This window comes from Lissotriton vulgaris, chromosome 9 (assembly GCF_964263255.1).
Source record: "Lissotriton vulgaris chromosome 9, aLisVul1.2, whole genome shotgun sequence".
In the NCBI taxonomy this organism is placed as follows: Eukaryota; Metazoa; Chordata; class Amphibia; order Caudata; family Salamandridae; genus Lissotriton; species Lissotriton vulgaris.
Genome location: NC_141697.1, coordinates 517,179,956 through 517,199,188, shown reverse-complemented (window position 1 = coordinate 517,199,188; position 19,233 = coordinate 517,179,956). Strand labels below are relative to the sequence as shown.

Below are 19,233 nucleotides of genomic sequence, written 5' to 3'. Positions count from 1 at the left end.
TAGTATAATTAACAGTTTCTCTGCCTTTTTGACCTTGAAGTGCTGTGAGTGTGCAATGTACTGTTCCCAACACCCCGGGGCTGTATTCAGGTTTAAGGACCGTACACTAGCTCGGTGTGTGTCTGGATAATGCCCACTGCCAGCTGTGTGTGTGTAGTGGAAAGATTCCACCCCACGAACAGTACTGGGGTTTACAGAGCCCTCATAGCTATGCATGTGCTAAATCAACCGGTGTAGTGAGCTCTTACTCAATGGAGTATGCTGGCTGGTTGCTTTTTCTTTGTTTTGCAATTATATATAGCGCGAAGTCCACCCAAAAGTATTGGGGAGATTTACAGGACAACTAGTTACATTACACAAGAACACATTGCCTATTGGAAGGCGCAGGGAGATTAACTAATTTGCCTAGAATCACAGGATGGTGAGCCAACACCGTGACTTGAACCCTGGTTCCTTAGCTTCGGGCTCGGCAGCTCTGGTCATTACGCCACATCCTTGTGCTTTAGGGAGAATGCCTACTGTCGTGTTGTGGGCCTATGCTCCGTTTTTGTACAGTTCTATTGCAGAGAGGGCTACTGTGCCCCTAATATTCTGTGAAGTGTGCCACAGTGATGCAATGCATCAGATGTTAGTGGGGAAGGAGGGGGTCTGGGGACACAGTGAGGAGCAGCGGGTTATAGAGTCTCCAGAAGTGTGTCCCGGATGGTACTGGCCCTCTCGTTCCTTAGTATGCAACAGGCTGAATACTCTACACAGGGTACAGCCTATAAATAATAAGGTACTCCATACATTGGCAGAACTGTTCCGATTTCAAACTCTAAAAAATGTTTTTTTAAAATAACCCGAAAAAGCAGAGGTAAGCTCTAAATGAGTAAGATTTAGTGGCTTGTCATTTTGTCAGCGGAAAAAGTTGAGGCACAGAGAACTGGGATGAACTATACACACCAGCCCCCTAGACACACGCCCCCTCTCGCTCTCAAAAACATGCGCACATTCGCCCAAAGCACGCACACACACTTACGCACACTTGTTTTTATTCTCTCACACACACGTGGCACCTTACACATATTCACTTACTCACGAACATAGGTAGGCACACACAACACATTCTTCCACATGCGTGTGCACGCACATACTCTCACAAACCTATTCACTTTCGCAACCTCCATGCACACTCACTCTTATTAATGGACACACACCAGCCCCAGACACACACAATCTCTCTCGCAACCACACACGCACACATATATCCTGTCCGGCACGCACACTTACTCTTACATAAATTTACTGTTACTGTCTCCCACACATAGCCCCTTACACAGTCTCTCACGCACATATATATGCGCACACACAACACATTCAACCACGTGCACACACAAAACGCAAATATTTTCTCTCTCACACACACTTCCTCTAATTCTCCCACATCTCTCATAATTATATAGTCGATCACAGACACTCGGCCACACGCATACACACCGACACACTCATTCAAGCACGCACACATGCACTCACACCGGAGCTCCCTCGCTCTCCAGGCAGCAGAAAATCACCAGGGTCCCAGATTCCAGTGTGAAAGTTGAAATATTTCGGTGGAGGTAAAAAGCACCAGGACAAACTTGCATTCAGACATGCACGCAGACACGCACTCTCGAACGCACACCTGAGCTCCCTCGCCTCTCCATGCGGCAGTAAATCACTGCGGTCCCCAGATTCCGGTGTGAAAGTTGGAATTTTTTGGTGGAGGTAAAAAGCACAAGGACACACTCAAACACGCACGCACGCACACACGCACGCACACCTGAGCTCCCTCGCCGGGCTGCCGAGTGGAAAGTCTCAGACGAAGCTCCCACAAACAACGAGACTCCTCCCGCCGCCAAGCGCGCTGTACTCTCCACACAGGCAACTCTGCTGTCTCCCGCTTTTGATGTACGTCCCATTTGGCTTTTAATGACCACATTGTGCTGCGTGAGTAATGCTGAAACCAGTGGTGTGCGCGCACCACAGAGGAGCGGGGGTGAGGGAGCCTGTCATCTGTGCCGCGCTGATGCACGTGCTAGACACCGGTGGGAATGGGCGTCTTTGAGATATGAGAAACTCAGGCCCCCCTCATCCCAATCTGCGGGGGTGCATCATTTTGTGCTATGCCAGTGGTTCGAACTAATCAATTCTGCAGCAGCAGCATTTACCATTTGATTATTAATTTAACAACCTTGTCACGTCATCTACCATCTGCTGTGTTATTTGCAGAGTCCACAAAATAATATTTCCACCTCAAACAGATTAAACATTACTAATATAAGTGTCACGCTTTGCAAACGTTTACAGGTATCTTTCGGTTGCTGATTGCTGTATTCGGAGTTCAACTGGCACCTAAGAGGTGCACCTTTTTCCCAAACAGTATTATTGTGTGCTAAAATGACTAAACTGCAAAATAAGCCTGCTACTGAATGCAATATTCCACATAATTGCATCATGCCACATAATATGCCTTTTCTGGTCAACATTGTCACTCGACTTGGTCCTTCATTTCCGCATAATTCAAGTGGTTATGGACATAAGGCAGAGTTGAGCTAGAAAGCCCCTTTGGGGTCCTACACCCAGTTTGATTTCTCCTAAAGGAGAGTACTTTAGGTCGCTGAAAATGCAGGGCTCATTCTGTGCCAGTGTTGAAATTGGGGGGGGGGGGGGGGGGGGGGGCACCAGACTCATTATTGGGGGATTCGGCAAAATCAGCATTCGGCAGCGGGCGCTTAATAAAAACTTCGGGCCATGCGCCTATTTATTTATTTTTAGAAACTAAGCACTGGAAACATGCACATGAGAAAGATGTGGTTTGGTGGCTAAGTTGCTTACCTTGAAATCAGGAGACATGGGTTGGAATCTTGGCTTCCCCACTTAATCAAATTGTGTGATCGTAGGCAAATCCACGCCTCTATTTGCTTTGCAGAGATGTTTATAAACATGGCCTATTCCAAGGAGAACAAACTCTACACATTGCAATAAGGATGCTGTGGTATTTGGGGCAACGAGAACTCGAGATTTTGCACAATATTGGTGTGGGGCATTCCTGTTAGAGGGCCGGGGTTCACGTCTATTACATCACCAAGACCCATTATCATTCAAGTTCAGGTGTGCCTAGAGGCAATCCAATTTCCAGTTTTGCGCTACACGAGAAAAGACACATGGTGCAGGGTATTTAATGCACGCTAAAGATATGTATGTAGGCAGATTGAAACACAGATCTTGGCACCTGGCTTGGCAATTCCATTTCTCAAAGCACTCTGGCACCCCACCAGGAGTTTTCACTTTTCAAATAAAATTTCTATTTTAGCGCACCTGCGCCCAGGTTGGTGGGGGGATAAGCGGCGTCCGATTCCTCGCTGCAGCCGAGAGCAGAGAGTTCACGAGTGCCTGCTGTTGAGGCTTCCAGGTACTCCGGCCGGCCGGCCGGCGGAAACATTATCTGATCTGATCCAGGCGATGAGCAGGCAGGTGGGTGGCGAGGTACACGCACGCATCCGGTTTGAAAAGGGATGGAAACACATTTTGCGTCATTTGGGAAACTCTTATTGAGCACAGCTATCACTAGTGCTGCATGGGCAGTGGCACCATCCGCCTGGGTGGCTTACTGCACGCCACGCACCCCAGGTTCATTCTCCGTGTTGGCATTAGGGTTCACGAGTCCACAGTGGATTTTTATTTATTTCAAGGCAATCGCCACAGCGAGGCATGTGCTTTCAATTATTGTGCCCGTGTCTGGGTACGATAATTAAAACCACATGACGGCCGGTGCTCGTAACAGACACTAATATGCCGTGGGCGGAGCAATGCGCCCGCCTTTGGCCAATTATGTGCACTCTTTTATAAAAAGACGCACGCAAAGGCCAATCGCGTCACACAAAAGGAAAAGCACACGCAAGAGCGTGTGCGATTCCTAGGTTAGTGCTGAAACCCCGTTTTTCACCTATTAAATGCCTCGCTGCGCACTACAACGCTAGGCGCGAGACCTAAAAAGGACATGTGTTTTTAAAACTCTACTGTAAAAAACTCTGCATTGTGGGTCTTAATGTAGTAAGGCTCGTAGCCCCATTTGCAAGTATTGATTTACACACGGACAACTCAGTAGCACTTACTTCCAAATGGGACTATTAAATCTGATACTTCAAGGAATTAAAAAAATTATTGCATTAAATCCAACTTTGTTGCCCAAGTTTTCCAGTGTCCGGTTGCTGTAGCAAACAGCTATTGTCCTCAAGATGCCCTCCTGGGAATGAGGTGATGAAAAAGGATCTGCTGAAAGAAGAAACGTGACCTCGTCCTGGCAGGATCTCCAGAGTGAGTGTGAAGTCAGACGAGCCTTAAAGAGAAAGTAGTCTTTGAAGGGCTGTTAGTCCCAATTGGAAAGGGCTGCTCTGTTTAGGCAGGCAGGCAGGCCGGCAACGTGGGGAGGGAAACGTTCCTGTGAAACATTTTTTTTCCAAAGGGAGTGTGGCCCCCAGGTAGCCACTCCTATGGTTTGGGCTAGGGAGCTACACTCACCAACAGAGGGTCTTGCCTTGTTGGGACAGGGCAGAATAGTGCACCCTGGGATAGCTCAAAGCCACACTTCAAAGGATGTAGTCATCAGGTAAGAGAGAATTTTAGTTGTTCATTGGCTAGTTAGTCAGCCCATAAGCTTGTAGCGGACATAAAAATGGCACCCCTGTAACCCAGACCTCAGATCACTACTATCTTGGAAAGACCAGCTGCATCCTGGAATCAGCAAAGAGACTGGACTGAGCCTGAGGACTGTGCCTGATGTGTCACATTCATGGAAGAGGTGGGTGACTACGCTACAGCCACAGTGTTAGACCTGGCACCTTGGCGTGAGTCTCCCTTCCACTTTTTGCTGATGAGCCTCAGATGTTTTGCTGGTGTTAGCTGCTCAGGGCACTGTGCCACTGCCAATCAGTGCCACAGTGCAAGTGCTGCCAATGTAAAGTGTAAACATGTAATTGATTTCCATGATTGGCTTATTGGATTTACTATCAGTCTCCAGTAAAGTGCACCCGGAGTGCCAGGGCTCGTAAATACCGATTAGGCTAGTGGGCCTGCAGCGCGGGTTGCACCACCCACAGAAGCCGCCTTGTAAAATGTGTCTAAGGTCTGCCACTGCAGAACCTGCGTGCAGTCTGGTACTGTCATGCTGGCTGGGTAAGTGCACACACTTGCCAGCCTTTAACCCTTCCCTTTACTGCATATAAGTCACCCCTTTGGTAGGCCCACGGGCAGGGTGCATTGTGAGCATAAGGTAGGACAAGCCCTGATGTGTGTGGCATGTCCTAATAGTGAATTACAGCCATTCTCGTTTTTCACTATTGCAAGGCTACCTGTTCTCGTAGGCCAGAATGGGCTGCTGGATTATTACACTCTATAATCCCAGTAGACTCAGGGAACATGGTAGGAAGTCAAGTTTAGTATGCCTGAACTCAGAATAATAAAATACTTCTTTCAGTAAAGTTTATTTTAATATCCTGTGTTTGCAAATGCTACTTTTAGAAAGTTAGCATTTGCTTGCCTAACCATCTCGGCCCCCCTTTGCTCTTATGTGTATTTGTTGTCTGGTTTGTGTGAGTGACAGGGCTAGGGGAAGACAGGTGGTGAATAGAAAGATTACACCAGGATGGGTGGGGGGAGTGCCCTTGACTCTGAATAGGTCTGTGCTCTGCCACCTCAATGCCGGCTCCGCCCCCTGGGGAGCGGCTGACGACTCTGCCCTACACCTTGTAAGAAGAGAGGGAAAGACCGTCAACAGAGTAATCCTGGACTATACTGGTCATCACAATGCCGGCTCCACCTCCTGCGGAGCGTCTGCGGGGCCTGCCCGGCTCACAAAGGAAAACCCAGACTTCGCAAAACAAAGTGCTCAAGAGCTGCGATGGACTATGCAAAGGCCCCTCTGGCCTGAACGAACAAAAGAAACGGAGTATAAAAGAGGAGCTCCGCTCCTACCAAATCGGATCCTGTTTTGACCACGAAGAACCTCTGCCCGACTTGAAGGACCAGGAGAAGCTGAAGGAGGAAAGACGGTCTCTGATCTGGGAGACTGACCTGCAGTAGGTGCCTTGCTGAGAAAGGAGAGGAAAAGACCAGAAAGGACTTTGTAGACTTGTGCCTGAAACTATCTCCAAGTGCTTGATCTGGGCTTGCCCCCTGAACTGAACCCCCAGGACCAGTGGGTTCAATTCTGCCTGTGCTCGTCTGCTGCTGGGCCCTTGTGTTCTATTCCCTCGCCGGAGTCGTGACTCGGGTGCCCTCGCCCCTCCTAAGGTTGTGACAGTTCGGAGCCTGGCCGGCCCTGCCCACTGAGAGCCCCGCTCGAGTTCAAATCGCTCTCTCCCCGCTGGGCCGGGCCGCCCGCTCTCCTGTCAGCTTGCCTGTTACGGAGCGCATTGTGCGCCTCTCACCCGCTCCCGCCGGAATCTGCACGGAGCGCATCTGATAGCCTCGGACGGTCCGTACGCCGATACGTACCCGACTGTCCCGCTTTGCCCTCCTGCATACCAAGGTCCGTGCCGCACCTCAAGAAGAGCCTCTAGTACGTCCGGTACCAGAGGCCCGGTGCTGCACCCGCCTGCCTAAGAACGCAACGCCCCACCCAGATCCACAGGTACGACCCAGCGTACTAAGAAGTACGTCCCGCAGGCCTGAACGGCGCCTCACCCAGTGAGCTGCTCCAGACCCCGGATCGCCGCAACCCTCCACCTCACCCGCCTCGCACCTAGAGGGGGCTTCGAGCCGGATAATTCCTGGGAGAACCGCCGTCCTTGTCCCGGGTCCGCCCTCACCTGAGGCCGCACCTGAAACGCCTCGGACACCCGCAACAAGGTACACTTGAACTCGATCCAGAGTTCACATCGGATCCAGGGTCCGCAACGTTTGTTTTCCCTGTCGTCCGTCATTCACCCACGGGTCACTTCACCAGCGCAAAGCGCGCATCGACCCCCAGCGTACCTTGCTGACAAGAACACTAAAAGAACGTTTGCCTATTTAAATCTGTTGGTCTCCTTCGCTAAACGTTATATATGGTCTTGTGATAATTCTGCAACTAATTATTTTTATATAAAGCTACGTATTTTTTTTTTTTGTAAAATTAAGCTACGTATTTTTGATACAAACTTACGACTGGTGTCCGTTTGTGGTGGGTCATATTTACTGTGTGGGATCATAAATGCTTAACTCAACTATCGCCCTGAAGATTAGCCTTGTCTGCTCGCGCCACCCTACCTAGAGGGTGAGCAAGGGTTATTTCTAAGGAGTAGTTCTCTTACCCTGATTAGAGGAGAGGGTCCCTGTTTGTCACAAGTGCATACCTGTGCCAACCAGAGACCCCCCGAGTCTAACACACAGGGACATAAAAGCTGAAAAGGCTGCATCCTTGTGATCCAGCGTTACCAACTCTGTTGCTGGACGGCGAGGTGCAGCCTGGGAGACAAAGTCCTGACCACATTCTCACACTAATTCTAATACATTTTTATTTAAAAGTCTGTTCAAATTGTGAATTAGCCCAAAACTTACATTTTTGCAACTTCTTTGACAACTTCCCGGCAGGTCATGTCTTTCATCTGATGGAGGAGGAAAACACATCAATAATTTGTCCTTCATACTTTCGTGAACATTCAAACATTTCAATTTCATAAGAACGTTAAGTGCATTTGCTGATACCTAAAATATTTTCTTCATCACTGTGCAACGATTAACATTATAAAACCCAACTTAATTTACAAGTTGATTTTCAGTAGAACTAGTTTCACATTTCCATCTACAATAACATTCAGAAAACTGAAAAGTAAATGGTTACTGAATTATAACTAGCTAATCGATTTTTGCAGCAGGAAGCTCACATTTTATGTTTAGTACAGTATTTAGTGAGGTGAAACCCTCACCCTTAGCCCCTGAAAACAACCTCTCCATCAGGCTTGTTCATTAGTAAGTGGATAAATAATACAAAAAAAATACATATGTAAGATGAGAGACAGCATCCATTCTAATCTGTTCAGTCTTGACCAAGGCACCCTCTTTGTAAAAAAAAAAAAAAAAAAAAATACATTTATATACAATATGGACGGCAGCTATCCGACTAACTAAATTGGTTTTGTTTTTGTCTTGGCTTGGCTTGCCTTGCCTTTCTCTACTATCTTTACACAGCAATGAGGCCATATCACACTGCAGTGGTAGTAATGTGTAGAATTCAACTCAAGAAATCTGTGCCCAAATTTTAAAATGATCGCCTTACAGGCTAAATGACAGAAACAGCAGTGAGTGCAGCGTGCAACTGCGTTATGATTAGGCTTTCCTGTTTTCAGTTTCTATTTTGGGTAAATTCTGGTGGTGTTTTTCAGTGTTCTCCAGTGATTTCAATACCTTAAAAAACGGTGGTTATCAGTGGTTACACATTTTGCCACCATTAAAAATAACAGAAACAGTGTTTTTCCGGTGTTTATGGATTGTTTACTTTTAATATTGCTTGCTTTCTGCACTGATAGATCATGGTATAATGACAGTGTACATACTGTGTATATGTGGTCCACTGGTGTGAGACCAAGTTTCTGAACTTTCCTAAAGGACAAAAGACCTTGCTTTATCTTGTTAAGAGTAGCACATATTTTGACCTTCTAGGACCATGGTACCTTCTGGTAATACAGTGCTTGACAAATACGTGAACACTAATACATATTCAAGACTCTTATAGGAGTCCTAGAAAGCAGTAAATTGAATTACTATAAAGTTAATTTGCATTAATACATTTGACGGCAATAGTATTACAAAAGCAAATTTAAATCTCAGAACCTCTGAAGTAGAGGCTGACAATTAGCTGCCAAGGTGGGACTAGGTGCCTTTTATCTATTGGAACATTTCATGTTTCTATAAGCAATACATCCCCATAGAGGGCTAGGCTGACAGGGATTCATGCATAACTTATTCTAGAAAGATTTAGGCTTCACGTTCTGTTATTATTTAATGGCTGATAGAGAAAAACATTTGAAGTGAAAAGAATAGTGTGGTATCAAGGCTGATGCATTTGTTGGTCTCTCCACAGAAAAATCACTTCCACTGCATGATATAATAATTAATTTTTCTTGCCATTGCTCTCATTTGAATGATCACTCCCAGGTAACAATGAAAAGCACTCTGCATGCCCATCCCATTAATGGCCTCTTTCAGTAGCATGCATTCTGAATGTCCATGCCATCTTTTTTCTTATTTGCTATAATAGGCATGTAGCACTACCATTCAGAACCTGCATCACTCTGGCACAAACATATTTTACATTGAAGGCATTCACATAGTTACTTTTTCACTAAACATGTATCCATTCCTGGGATTTCCTTTTTTGTAAACCACATTTATTAAGTGTACCATTCTGGTGCAGTAACACAGTCTGCAGCTTTGATCCCAGTTTGGAGGTACTAATGGTTGTAATACTGTTTGTACACCATAGCAGGCCAGTTGTGGCACCCCAGTAATTAATTGAGAAAGGTGAATAATGTACAAGAACAGTCTTTTTGCCTCTCCCAGAGTATTCTTCTGTTGGCACAATTTCCTAGCGGTAAGACCTAGGGTGACAAGCGTGTGCAAAAGTCATCAATCAGTGAAAACTATTTCCATTCCTAATGAAACACACACAAAGTGAAAAGGTAAGCGCAGAAATCATGTCTAAACATTTTTTCACTTTTGGACCCAGGGCTAGCTTTTGCCATGACATGGGTGAGCTGGACCAAGGCACCAATCTTCAGAGGGGTGAAAAGAACTATGTGCACAAAGATCCTACAACCAGCAATGCCCCCTACCTTGGCTAGAGTGATTCCATTTAAAGTACTTTCAACTATTGTTAACGTGCTGCAAACCATGTATTTTAGCACCTATTCACCCAATACCTTGCCCTCCCCTCTACCCCTCACCTTCTGTCAGCGCTGACCTGTGAAAAGAGCCTGCTGTTGCATTTTTTCACCAGCAAGGGCGGCATATTTCCTTCTCGCCAAAGGAGCGATTGGAGCAAAGGCCGTCTCTGTGTGCACCTCTCAAAGCGCCCTGTGTGTTTTTGATGTTTAAAAGAAAAGCCCCGTATTCGAAGCATAATGACATAATTTAGCATCTGCTGCATTATAATTTGCAGTTTTTAATACATTTTCATTCTTTCTAGTTTCATAGATCAAAAAGTATTCTGTAGTGAAAGGTGTGGGTGTGTCTGCTCACAGGGCATGAGTGGTCTTTGGCAAATACAATGTATAGGTGACCGGTATGTTAAATGTATGTTGGTACCGGTATGTCATCTGCCTAACTTGGATTAAGTCGTCTCAAAACCCAGCAACGTGACTAGCCACAGAGGAATTCTTCAGGGGGAAATATTCGCACAAAAACAGGAGTTGAACACTTCTGACAAGAACATGGACTCAGCAGAGCATCCAGTCTTTACCTGATAATGAAATGCGAAAGGGCTGTATGCAGATAGATATATCCCCACGCCCATTGGACTTTAAGGGCTTCAAACCCTTTCCCCTCCCCTCCACCCCCACTATGTGTGGCAGCCCAGGCTGTACACCTTCCTGGGCACACACACAGGTGCACCAGAGCACTTCACGGGTCTTTAAAAGACCATTCGTATATAAATGAGGCATTGATGTTATTTCACCCTTTCTAAGGCCCCTGCAGCTCCACGCTGACTATTGCTTAAAGATTAAGCCACCCACCCCGAAATTTAGGCCTCTATTAAAAAAATACTGTCCTATTACAAATCATTAGGATGTCCTATTTTGATCCATTTCTTGTAAAAACAACATTGCCCACTGTATTCTTTAACAGCAAAGTAGTCGATCTTACATTTAGCAAATTCAGCTCGCAGAAATGCTAAAACTTGTGTACAAGACCGAAATATCAAAGGGCAATCTTTGGTCAGCAAGGTAGCATTTGTACAGCCCCATCAAACAAGGCCCTCTAATTTTAGGATAAGAGTTGTTCATCATAAAATTTAAGGGAAGAAAAGTGTTATCTGTAGAAGATTAGAATTATAAGCTATAATTGCACTTTATTGTATGGGTGCTTATGTTCTTCATCCTATACATTTTTTGGTCCTCGCTTTTTTGTCCAGATGAACGAAAATCCAAGACATGGTTAATGACAATGAAAAAGGGAAATGCAGAGTTACTTAGTTGTTCCATGCCAGTGTAAAGGCTTGACGCAGCACCGGTAAGATATTCATTCTCAAAGCACGTGATTGCCATGATGTCATGATCAACTACAAATAAAGGAGTACACCAGTACTTTGCTTCTTTATATTTGGCTTTACAGGCTACGCCTTAGATATGTGGAAAAAGAGATGTACTTGGTCTCAGATGTTTGCATGGGGGTTTGTTCATATATAGATGTATAAATCTATCCTAAATAAATAGTCTGAGATTGAAAAAAGTCATACTGTCCATAAATATATATATATATATATATATATATATATATATAGTCTTAATCTAAATCTATCATCTTCATCGATAGATAGATGCAAGCTTATGCTCCAATGCAGCATATTGCATTGGCAGTGCCTTCAGATGATTATGGCGCATATATCAACGCCGTTTTTTCTGTTTCTTTTATTTTGAATACACATAATGAACAGATGAACCTCAGATCTGAGCAATCTCAGAAATTCATCTGCAAGCCCAAGATAAAGAGGGGTGCAGAGTGCCAGGGGTGAAACCTTGCTTATGGAGAATCCAACAGACATTTGTATTGGACCTGTTTGATAGCAGGCAGATTCATAGAGATCAACCTTAAATGTGGGTTTTCAAGTAGATGAAAGAATACAATACTGATGTTATTATATGTGCACCATACATACCAGAATATGGTCACATAGGTAATGACTCAAAAACATATACAGAATTACCACCATTTTACCTGGAGTTTTTCAATCTCTGTCTTCGCCGCTTGCCGTGCTTTGCCAACTGAACAGCCCCAATAGCCCTTAAAGAAATTAAGGCAAAAGCATTTCACACAGTGCTTTTAAACAATTAGAGGTTATCACTTTAAAAAAAAAGGGCTTCAACATAGTAGCATTTAAATTGGTGCACTTTCAATCAATACTTTCTCTGAAAAACAAATATCTACTGCTATCAAAAGGGGACTGGTATTGACTCAATACTGAAAACTAATCATCCTCTTATCCCTCACTTGTGCTCCGTAGGTAATCAGTGGCTTCTGCACAAAACGTTAGAGAAAGGTCAATACTTAACAAATTCTTCCAATGCATTCAAACAATATTGATTGAAATGCATATTGCAACACTGAATTCACTTAAAATGAATGTAATGTTTACAAGTAATATATTAAAATATTTCCCTCTAAGCAATGGTCTTCAAACATTTAATAACACCCCTCCAATCCTGTGTATTGAATAAAATGTACCCGGTTACCCCCCAAGCTCTAAACCTATTTAAGCTTTCTGCCCAAGTGTTTGCATCACGGTCTTCTTGCCTTAGTGTTGGTGCCTTCCTGACCTAGGGCCAGAAGTATCAAGGGGTTTTACCCATTCTGTGTCTATGGGAAAATGTGTTCATACATATGGCCCCTAGTGAGGTGTACCGGTCTCCTGCCATAGTACATTGTCAGTGTCTCCTTGAATTGCAAAGCGTGTTCGTCTCTTGCTGTCTATGTTCATGTCTTTGTTGTCCTGTCCTGCAATGAAAGACTGCTCACCTGCCTATAAAAAAAATGGTGTTTCCCATGTTCATTTCCGTAGGAGCTTTGCACATGTCTACAGTCCGAACCGCTGGACAGAATTACACCAAATTTTGCAGAAAGCTAGCTTCTGGTCCACAGAATGTACTTTGTTATGTGGTGCAATTGTGTTCAGTAGTTTGAGAAATTAAAAGAAATCCAAATATGGTTATATGTGTTTGCGACAACTTTGCGAATAATAATGAGCTAATGCAGGGAAATGCTCGGATCAGCTAAAAACACTTCAACCGGTAAGTGTTGGCAACCAAAAAGTGTTGGCAGTCATCCTGGGACTCTGCTTCAGCAGAGTCTCAAAACAAAATATGAAAAAAACAAAAAGGGGGCAGGGCAGGAATACCCGGACCTTCAAACCTTGGTCTTGGGGTTCCAGAATGACCCCGGCTGTGCAAAAAAGCTATTTTTAAAAATAAAACTAAAATATAGCTATAAAATGTTCAGCAAAAATGTTTTAAAAAGGACCTGCGGATGGGCGAGGTGCCGGGGACCTTTTATAAAGAGGCTCCTTGAGAGCGGGACCACCATCCCCGCAGGTTTTTTTTATTTTATTTTTTAAATAATGGAGAGGGAGCAGCGCAGACCCAACTCCTGGGCTTCTCACAGCCACGGGGCCCACCACCTCCCCGGGGCAATTAAAACAATTGCCGCGCCCCAGGGACCACCACCTCTCCGGGGCTTTTTTTCTTTTAAAGAAGGAGAGGAGTTGAGCTGTCCCATAAGTGGCCTTGGAAACCGCCACCTTCCAGGGCCGGTTCTTGCTATGGCCTGGGGTGTCCACCCGTCAGGACATAGCGGTTTGCTTTTATTTGGTAGGAGCTTTGACAGCTCCTGCCCACCTGTCCGGGTTGCCAGACCTGCTCTTCGCATCACACCGCCAACGACTCTCTCCTTGCTTCAAGTGGCCCTCCCCAACGAGAATGGGACTCGTGGCACAATACCTGAGAAGGTAAAACGTCAGGGGGACTGAACCCTACCCACTCTCCATCGCAGTCAGCCTGAACTTTTGACTCCGAACCCAGTTCAACGCGACCTGATAGCAGCAGTTGGCGATTAATGCTTTAAGATGCCATTTTTACACTTTAATCTTTAAAAAGCCATAACTCTGGTTCGAAGGATTGGATTTTTGTTTTGGTCTTGTTTTAGTAATTACATTCAGGTCAATTTGTCTAACCTTGTGTGGGATACTATTTGTGTGGTATTTTCACTGTTTGAAATGGCGCACAAATACTTTACATATTGCCTCTAAGTTAAGCCCGATTGCTCTGTGCCAAGCTACCAGGGAGTTGAGCGCAGGCTAATTTGGGGTTTGTTTTTGCCTTACCCTGACAAGGATTGTGGTTGCTGCTTGACCAGGGCTCACATCCCAGTCAACCAGTAACCCAATTTCTTCCAGATCTATACAACAGATCTGCAAGATGGATAATTTCACATTGCAATAGCAAAGCCCCAAAGACCATTAATCTGCTTCATAGTAGGAAACACATCCACTATCAATACACAGTCCAACTTTATGGCCTCAAGTCGGCTCCACGCTCATTCTCAAAATGCATTGCAGTAGTACCAGCCCTCTAAGACAACCTGGGCAACCAGCTGTTAAAAGCTTACAGTCAACAAAAAGTAAAGCATGATTTTGTGACAACTATAAGCCTGTTACGCAGTCTAGGTCTTCAGATTAGTGCAAAGACTATGTTATTTGGGGCGACATTAGACATCTTACAACAACAAAAAAAGGTTTTCCTTTGGAGGAGAGATAGTCATCTATACGGGACAAATGTAACATCTTGAAGTGAACCTCCAAACCAACAGCGAGACATATAGCCTTCCTTCTAGGATCTGTGGCATCCTTTGTATACATTGCACCAAATGTAGTGTTGCACATGACACCCCTGCAACAATGACCAGTGGACCACTAACTCTGCAGAACAAGCATTTGCAATGCAATAGGTCTCGGATTTCTGAGAGTTTGAGCTATTGACATTGCATACGACGCCTTTTATTTTTGTTTTTGTTTTTAAAACATAAATAAAAGGCATTGTGATTTACAATGCTAATAGCTTAAACTTTAAATGCAAGACCTATTGCATTGCAAGTGCTTGGTTAGGACTTGTGCCCTGGACAGGAGGTCAGGGGAGTGATAGCCCGGCATGACTAAAGCAGAAGGGCGTGGCAACAAAAGGGCAGGGGTGGAGACAGACGCATGGGTAAAGACTAAGGCTCGGAGAGAAACAGAATAGGAAGGGAACAGACAAAGGTGCAGGGGTGAAAGAGAAGCATGGGTAAAGATACAAATGCCGGGGAGAAACAGAAAGGCAGAGGTAGAGACGGAAGCACAGGAAAGACAGGAAGGCAGGGAAGAAACAGCAGGTCAAGGGGAGAAACAGAAGGGCAGGAGTACAGACAAACACGGGTAAAGACAGGAAGGCAGGGGGAGAAACAGAAGGGCAAGGGGAAAAGCAGAAGGGCAAGTGGAGTGAAAGAAGGGAAAGGTAGAAACAGGAGCTGTATTAAAGACAGAAAGGCTGGGAAGAAACAGACGAGTAAGGAAAGTGACCGATGGGCATAGAGGAGACAGAAGGGTATGGAGACAGAAGGGTATGGAGAAAGAATGGCATGGGGAGAGAAGGTTATGGGGGTATGGGGAGAGAAGGGTATAGGAAAAACAGAATGTTGGGGGAAGAGACAGGCGAGGGGAGAATCATACGGTTGATGAAAGAAACAGAAGGGAAGGAGGCAGTACAGAAGGGCAGTAAGAAAAGGTTAGAGTATTCCTAGTTTCCATTCCGTTCATAGGGGCTGCACGCAATTTTACTGTTCATGGGCGGGGTGGGCTCGGGGTGGGCTCAGGGCGAGCACCAGATCACACATGGTGGCGGTACGGCGCTCATAGAGCTGTGCACAAGGGCTGTGCATTATTTTACTGCTTATGGACGGGAGCGCATGCACCGGAGCACACATGTTAACGTGTAGATCGCTCACAGAACAGGTGACTGCTCCCGTTCACACGGGTTGCATGTTATTTTACTGATTATGGACGGGATGGGCTCAGTGCGTGCCCCAGAGCACACATGGCGGTGTGTGCAGTGCTCACGTCGCGGAGGACGACTGCTACCGGTCACGCGATCTGCACGTTTATTTTATTTTTAGTGGCGAAGTGTCCTGTGCTCAGAGGGAGAGGCAGGAGAGACCCCAAGGAGCACGTCTCTGGCCTATGAGCATGATGTGCACCGCGCTGCCATTAAAGTAGATTATGAAAGCCCTTGCACCCCCCGCACGGGAAGGGTTCAGTAATAGTTTCTCGCCAGTGGAGCCTGGCGCTGTGCACAGATGGAAGAGCGTATGGGGAGAGGTTAGGGGGCGGGAGTCTGTAGAGGAGCTATCACCCCATTTCTCTGCAACGGCCCTGAGACCTCCAGTCTGTCCCGTTTCTTTTCCATCCCCGTCAGCGTGGCTCTGCGCAGGAGTGGCTCCGTCATCTTCCCTCCCACAGATGCACAGTCCTTGGTAAAGTTAGTGAGAAATACAACCATGGCTGCTCGCTGGTTAAACATGGTTTTCAGATGGATCTGACTTTTCTTAGTTTTAGCAGATAAAGTGTGGTCCATTTTAGTACGGCGCGTGGCGAAGACGCCGTCGCCCTGAGCGTGCACATCGGCTGCTACACGAGACTGACTCACGCGCGCAACCAAATCCCATGCGCGCGTGACCAGCTCTGGTCTCTCCCTCTCCCATTGACAATGCTGCGTGCGTGGCCAGCTCTTGTCTCTCTGTCGGCTGAGCCGACTACTATAGTTCTCGGCGAGAACGCACTTCGCGGGCTTCTAGCCGAGACCTAAAAACACATTCTAGCATGGTGGTGCAAGAGGCACAACTTTCTCTGGAAAGTTCCTTTTCAATCAATTAGCCAGCATTTTAGAGCGCAGCACTGTCACTCCTGTGGGTATCTAGGCGCTGGTTCTCCATCAAAAAAGCCATGACTTGAGGAAACGGCAGGAAGAGGGAAGAAACAGGTAGAAAAAGGCAAAACAGAGGGCAAACAAGCACACAGAAAATGCAAAACAGAGGGCAGACAAAAGGAGCAGAAGGACAACACAGGGAGCAGAAAAATGAGGAGAGAGGGCAAAGCAGAAGAGGGCAAAATGGAGTGCAGAAGAACAAGCAGAAAAGCCAAATCGGAGAGCAGAAAAACGAGCAAAAAGGGAAAAACAGAGCAAGAAACAAGCAGACAAGGGACAAAAGAGTGGAGAGTGGAAGAGAGCTATGGTGGTCCCACTTTTGAAAAAAACTGGTGCAGACCCCAAGATGCTTTCTAACTTTCGCCCCATCTCTTTACTACCCATGTTTTCAAAGATCTTAGAGAAACATGTTAACACGCATCTGACCTCGCATGTTGAGACCTCGGGATGTCTACATCAGTCCCAAAATGGGGGTTCATACTCATTTTTCTACTGAGATCACTTTATTGGGGTAACAGAGAATTTGCATTTCCGCCTGGATCAGGGCGAAACCACAGAGCTTTTTTTTCTAGATTTAAGCGCTGCATTCGATACGGTGTCGCACCCTATCCTTTTAAATGCACTTAAGGCGGCTGGGGTGGTTGGACCCGCACTGGCAGGGTTAGCCTCTTTTTTTTTTGTGTAAAATTTTTATTTTGCATGTAACAAAGGGAAACACAGGAAAGAAGCACCGAGGTGCCGCACATGTCCCCACGCAGGGGGAATAATCCAAATCAAAATGATTTTTTTTTTTTTTTTAAATATATTTTTATTGCAGGTATCAGTAAAACAATACAGTAACGACCAGCATCGTATTATAAACAACTTATACAAGATATAGCCCACCGACCTCCTTCCATAACGTTGCTATTTAGCCAATCAGCCCATATCCCTGGGGTTGGGCAGCAAATGCAGCTGGGGTCAGTAGGATGCTGGAGCTGGTCCGGATAACACACTGTCCGTCATCTGCTTTTCTAAACAAACCCCAAACCCCAAAAAGAAACCCCCCCCTCAAAATCCCCAGTTACTGTGAAACCCCCCCCTCCCCCCCCCCCCCCCCCCCCCCCACCATCAGCGCCAGGGAGCTCATCAACATAGGATCCACTGCTTGACCCACGGGGAAGGTAATAGTGCTGTCAATGCTAATGTTTAACGGGACTCGGGTCGAGTTGCTTCTTCACTTTCGGAGTCGCTGGGGGTACAATAATCTCTGAGGGCCTGCACCAGCGTTTCCCATTCTAACGCGGCCTCCTGCGCCTTCTCATTGCCCTGCCTCCAAGCTAACTGATACCGCAGCGCGCTCTCACCCGCCGCCCATTTCAAAAGCTCACTGTGCCATCTGCTGCCTGTAGGACCAGCTCGTGCCTTCCAGTTCCTGGTCACCTCTCGCTTAGCAAGTAGGAGCCCCAGGTCGATAAATTTACTGGTGATTTTATTCCGGGGGGTATGGGGGAACCAGTGCAATAGCCCTACCGCCACATCGAATGATAAGTGCCTCCCCGTCACCTCCACCAGAGTCGCCGCCACCTCCTGCCAGTAGGACGTCAGTCCTGGACAGGCCCATAGCATGTGTAGGAGGTCCGCCTCCTGAGCCGGGCACCTAGGGCATTCCGCCGAAGCCGTGGCAAAATAACGCCTGATCTTTACCGGGGTCAGGTACGCCTTATGGAGAACATAATAGTGGACCAGTTGGAAACGGGCGCCACGTGTGCCCTTCCAGGCACGTCTCACCAGCTGGGACCAGGTCGTCTCCGGGATCTCCCTACCAATGTCCTCTTCCCAGCGGGACTTCAGTGTGGCGAGAGGGACCAACCCTTCGGCAATCAACCTGCCGTAGAGGCAAGTGACCGCCTTCACCGTGCCCGCCGACATCATGACGTACTGGCACACCTGAGACAATTGAGGTTCTTCTAGCCCGTTTTGCCAGTGCGCCTGGATCGCTCGCACAATGGCCGAGTGCAGCAGAAAGTCGCCCCGGGGGATCCCAAAGCGGTCAATGAGATCCTGAAAGGACAGGAGCGCTCCGTCCTCGTACAGGTCCCCGACAAGCTGTAAACCGGAATCCTCCCAGTCTGCCAGTCGTGACCAATCTCCTCCGTGTGGGAGGGCCGTCAGCATCCCCAATGGTATTTCAGGCGCATATGGCGTCCGTAGGCGACCTCTGTTATGAGCCCGATTCCAACAGAGTCGGACAGTCCGCTCCTCCATCGACAGGTCCCGTAGGACTAAGCGCTGTCGCAGCGCGATAAAGGAGAGGACGTGCCTGGCCATCCCCGTCCCTCTACCGTCCTCCGGGCCTCTGAACTCCCTGGCTATCTCCTGGGTGTAGGTCTGGAGCTGCGCCGCTAGGTAATACTTCTCGAAGTCCGGCACAGCGAGCCCCCCCTCGTCTTTCGGCCTCATCAGGGTATTGAGGGCCACCCGCCGTCGGCCCGTTCCCCAAAGGAACCCGACCACCATGGAACGCAAG

General features: G+C 46.7%; 1 protein-coding gene across 1 annotated transcript in view; it reads right to left on the bottom strand.

The window, feature by feature from the left end:
- PSMA3 (proteasome 20S subunit alpha 3) overlaps positions 1–19,233 on the bottom strand; it is a 221,780-nt gene that overhangs the window by 76,130 nt on the left and 126,417 nt on the right. The window contains exons 7-8 of the mRNA XM_086937983.1: positions 11,935–12,000; positions 7,561–7,607 (exon numbers count right to left, since the gene is read on the bottom strand). Of these exons, the coding sequence (XP_086794109.1) occupies positions 7,561–7,607; positions 11,935–12,000 (113 nt within the window). The remainder of the gene's footprint in view (positions 1–7,560; positions 7,608–11,934; positions 12,001–19,233) is intronic.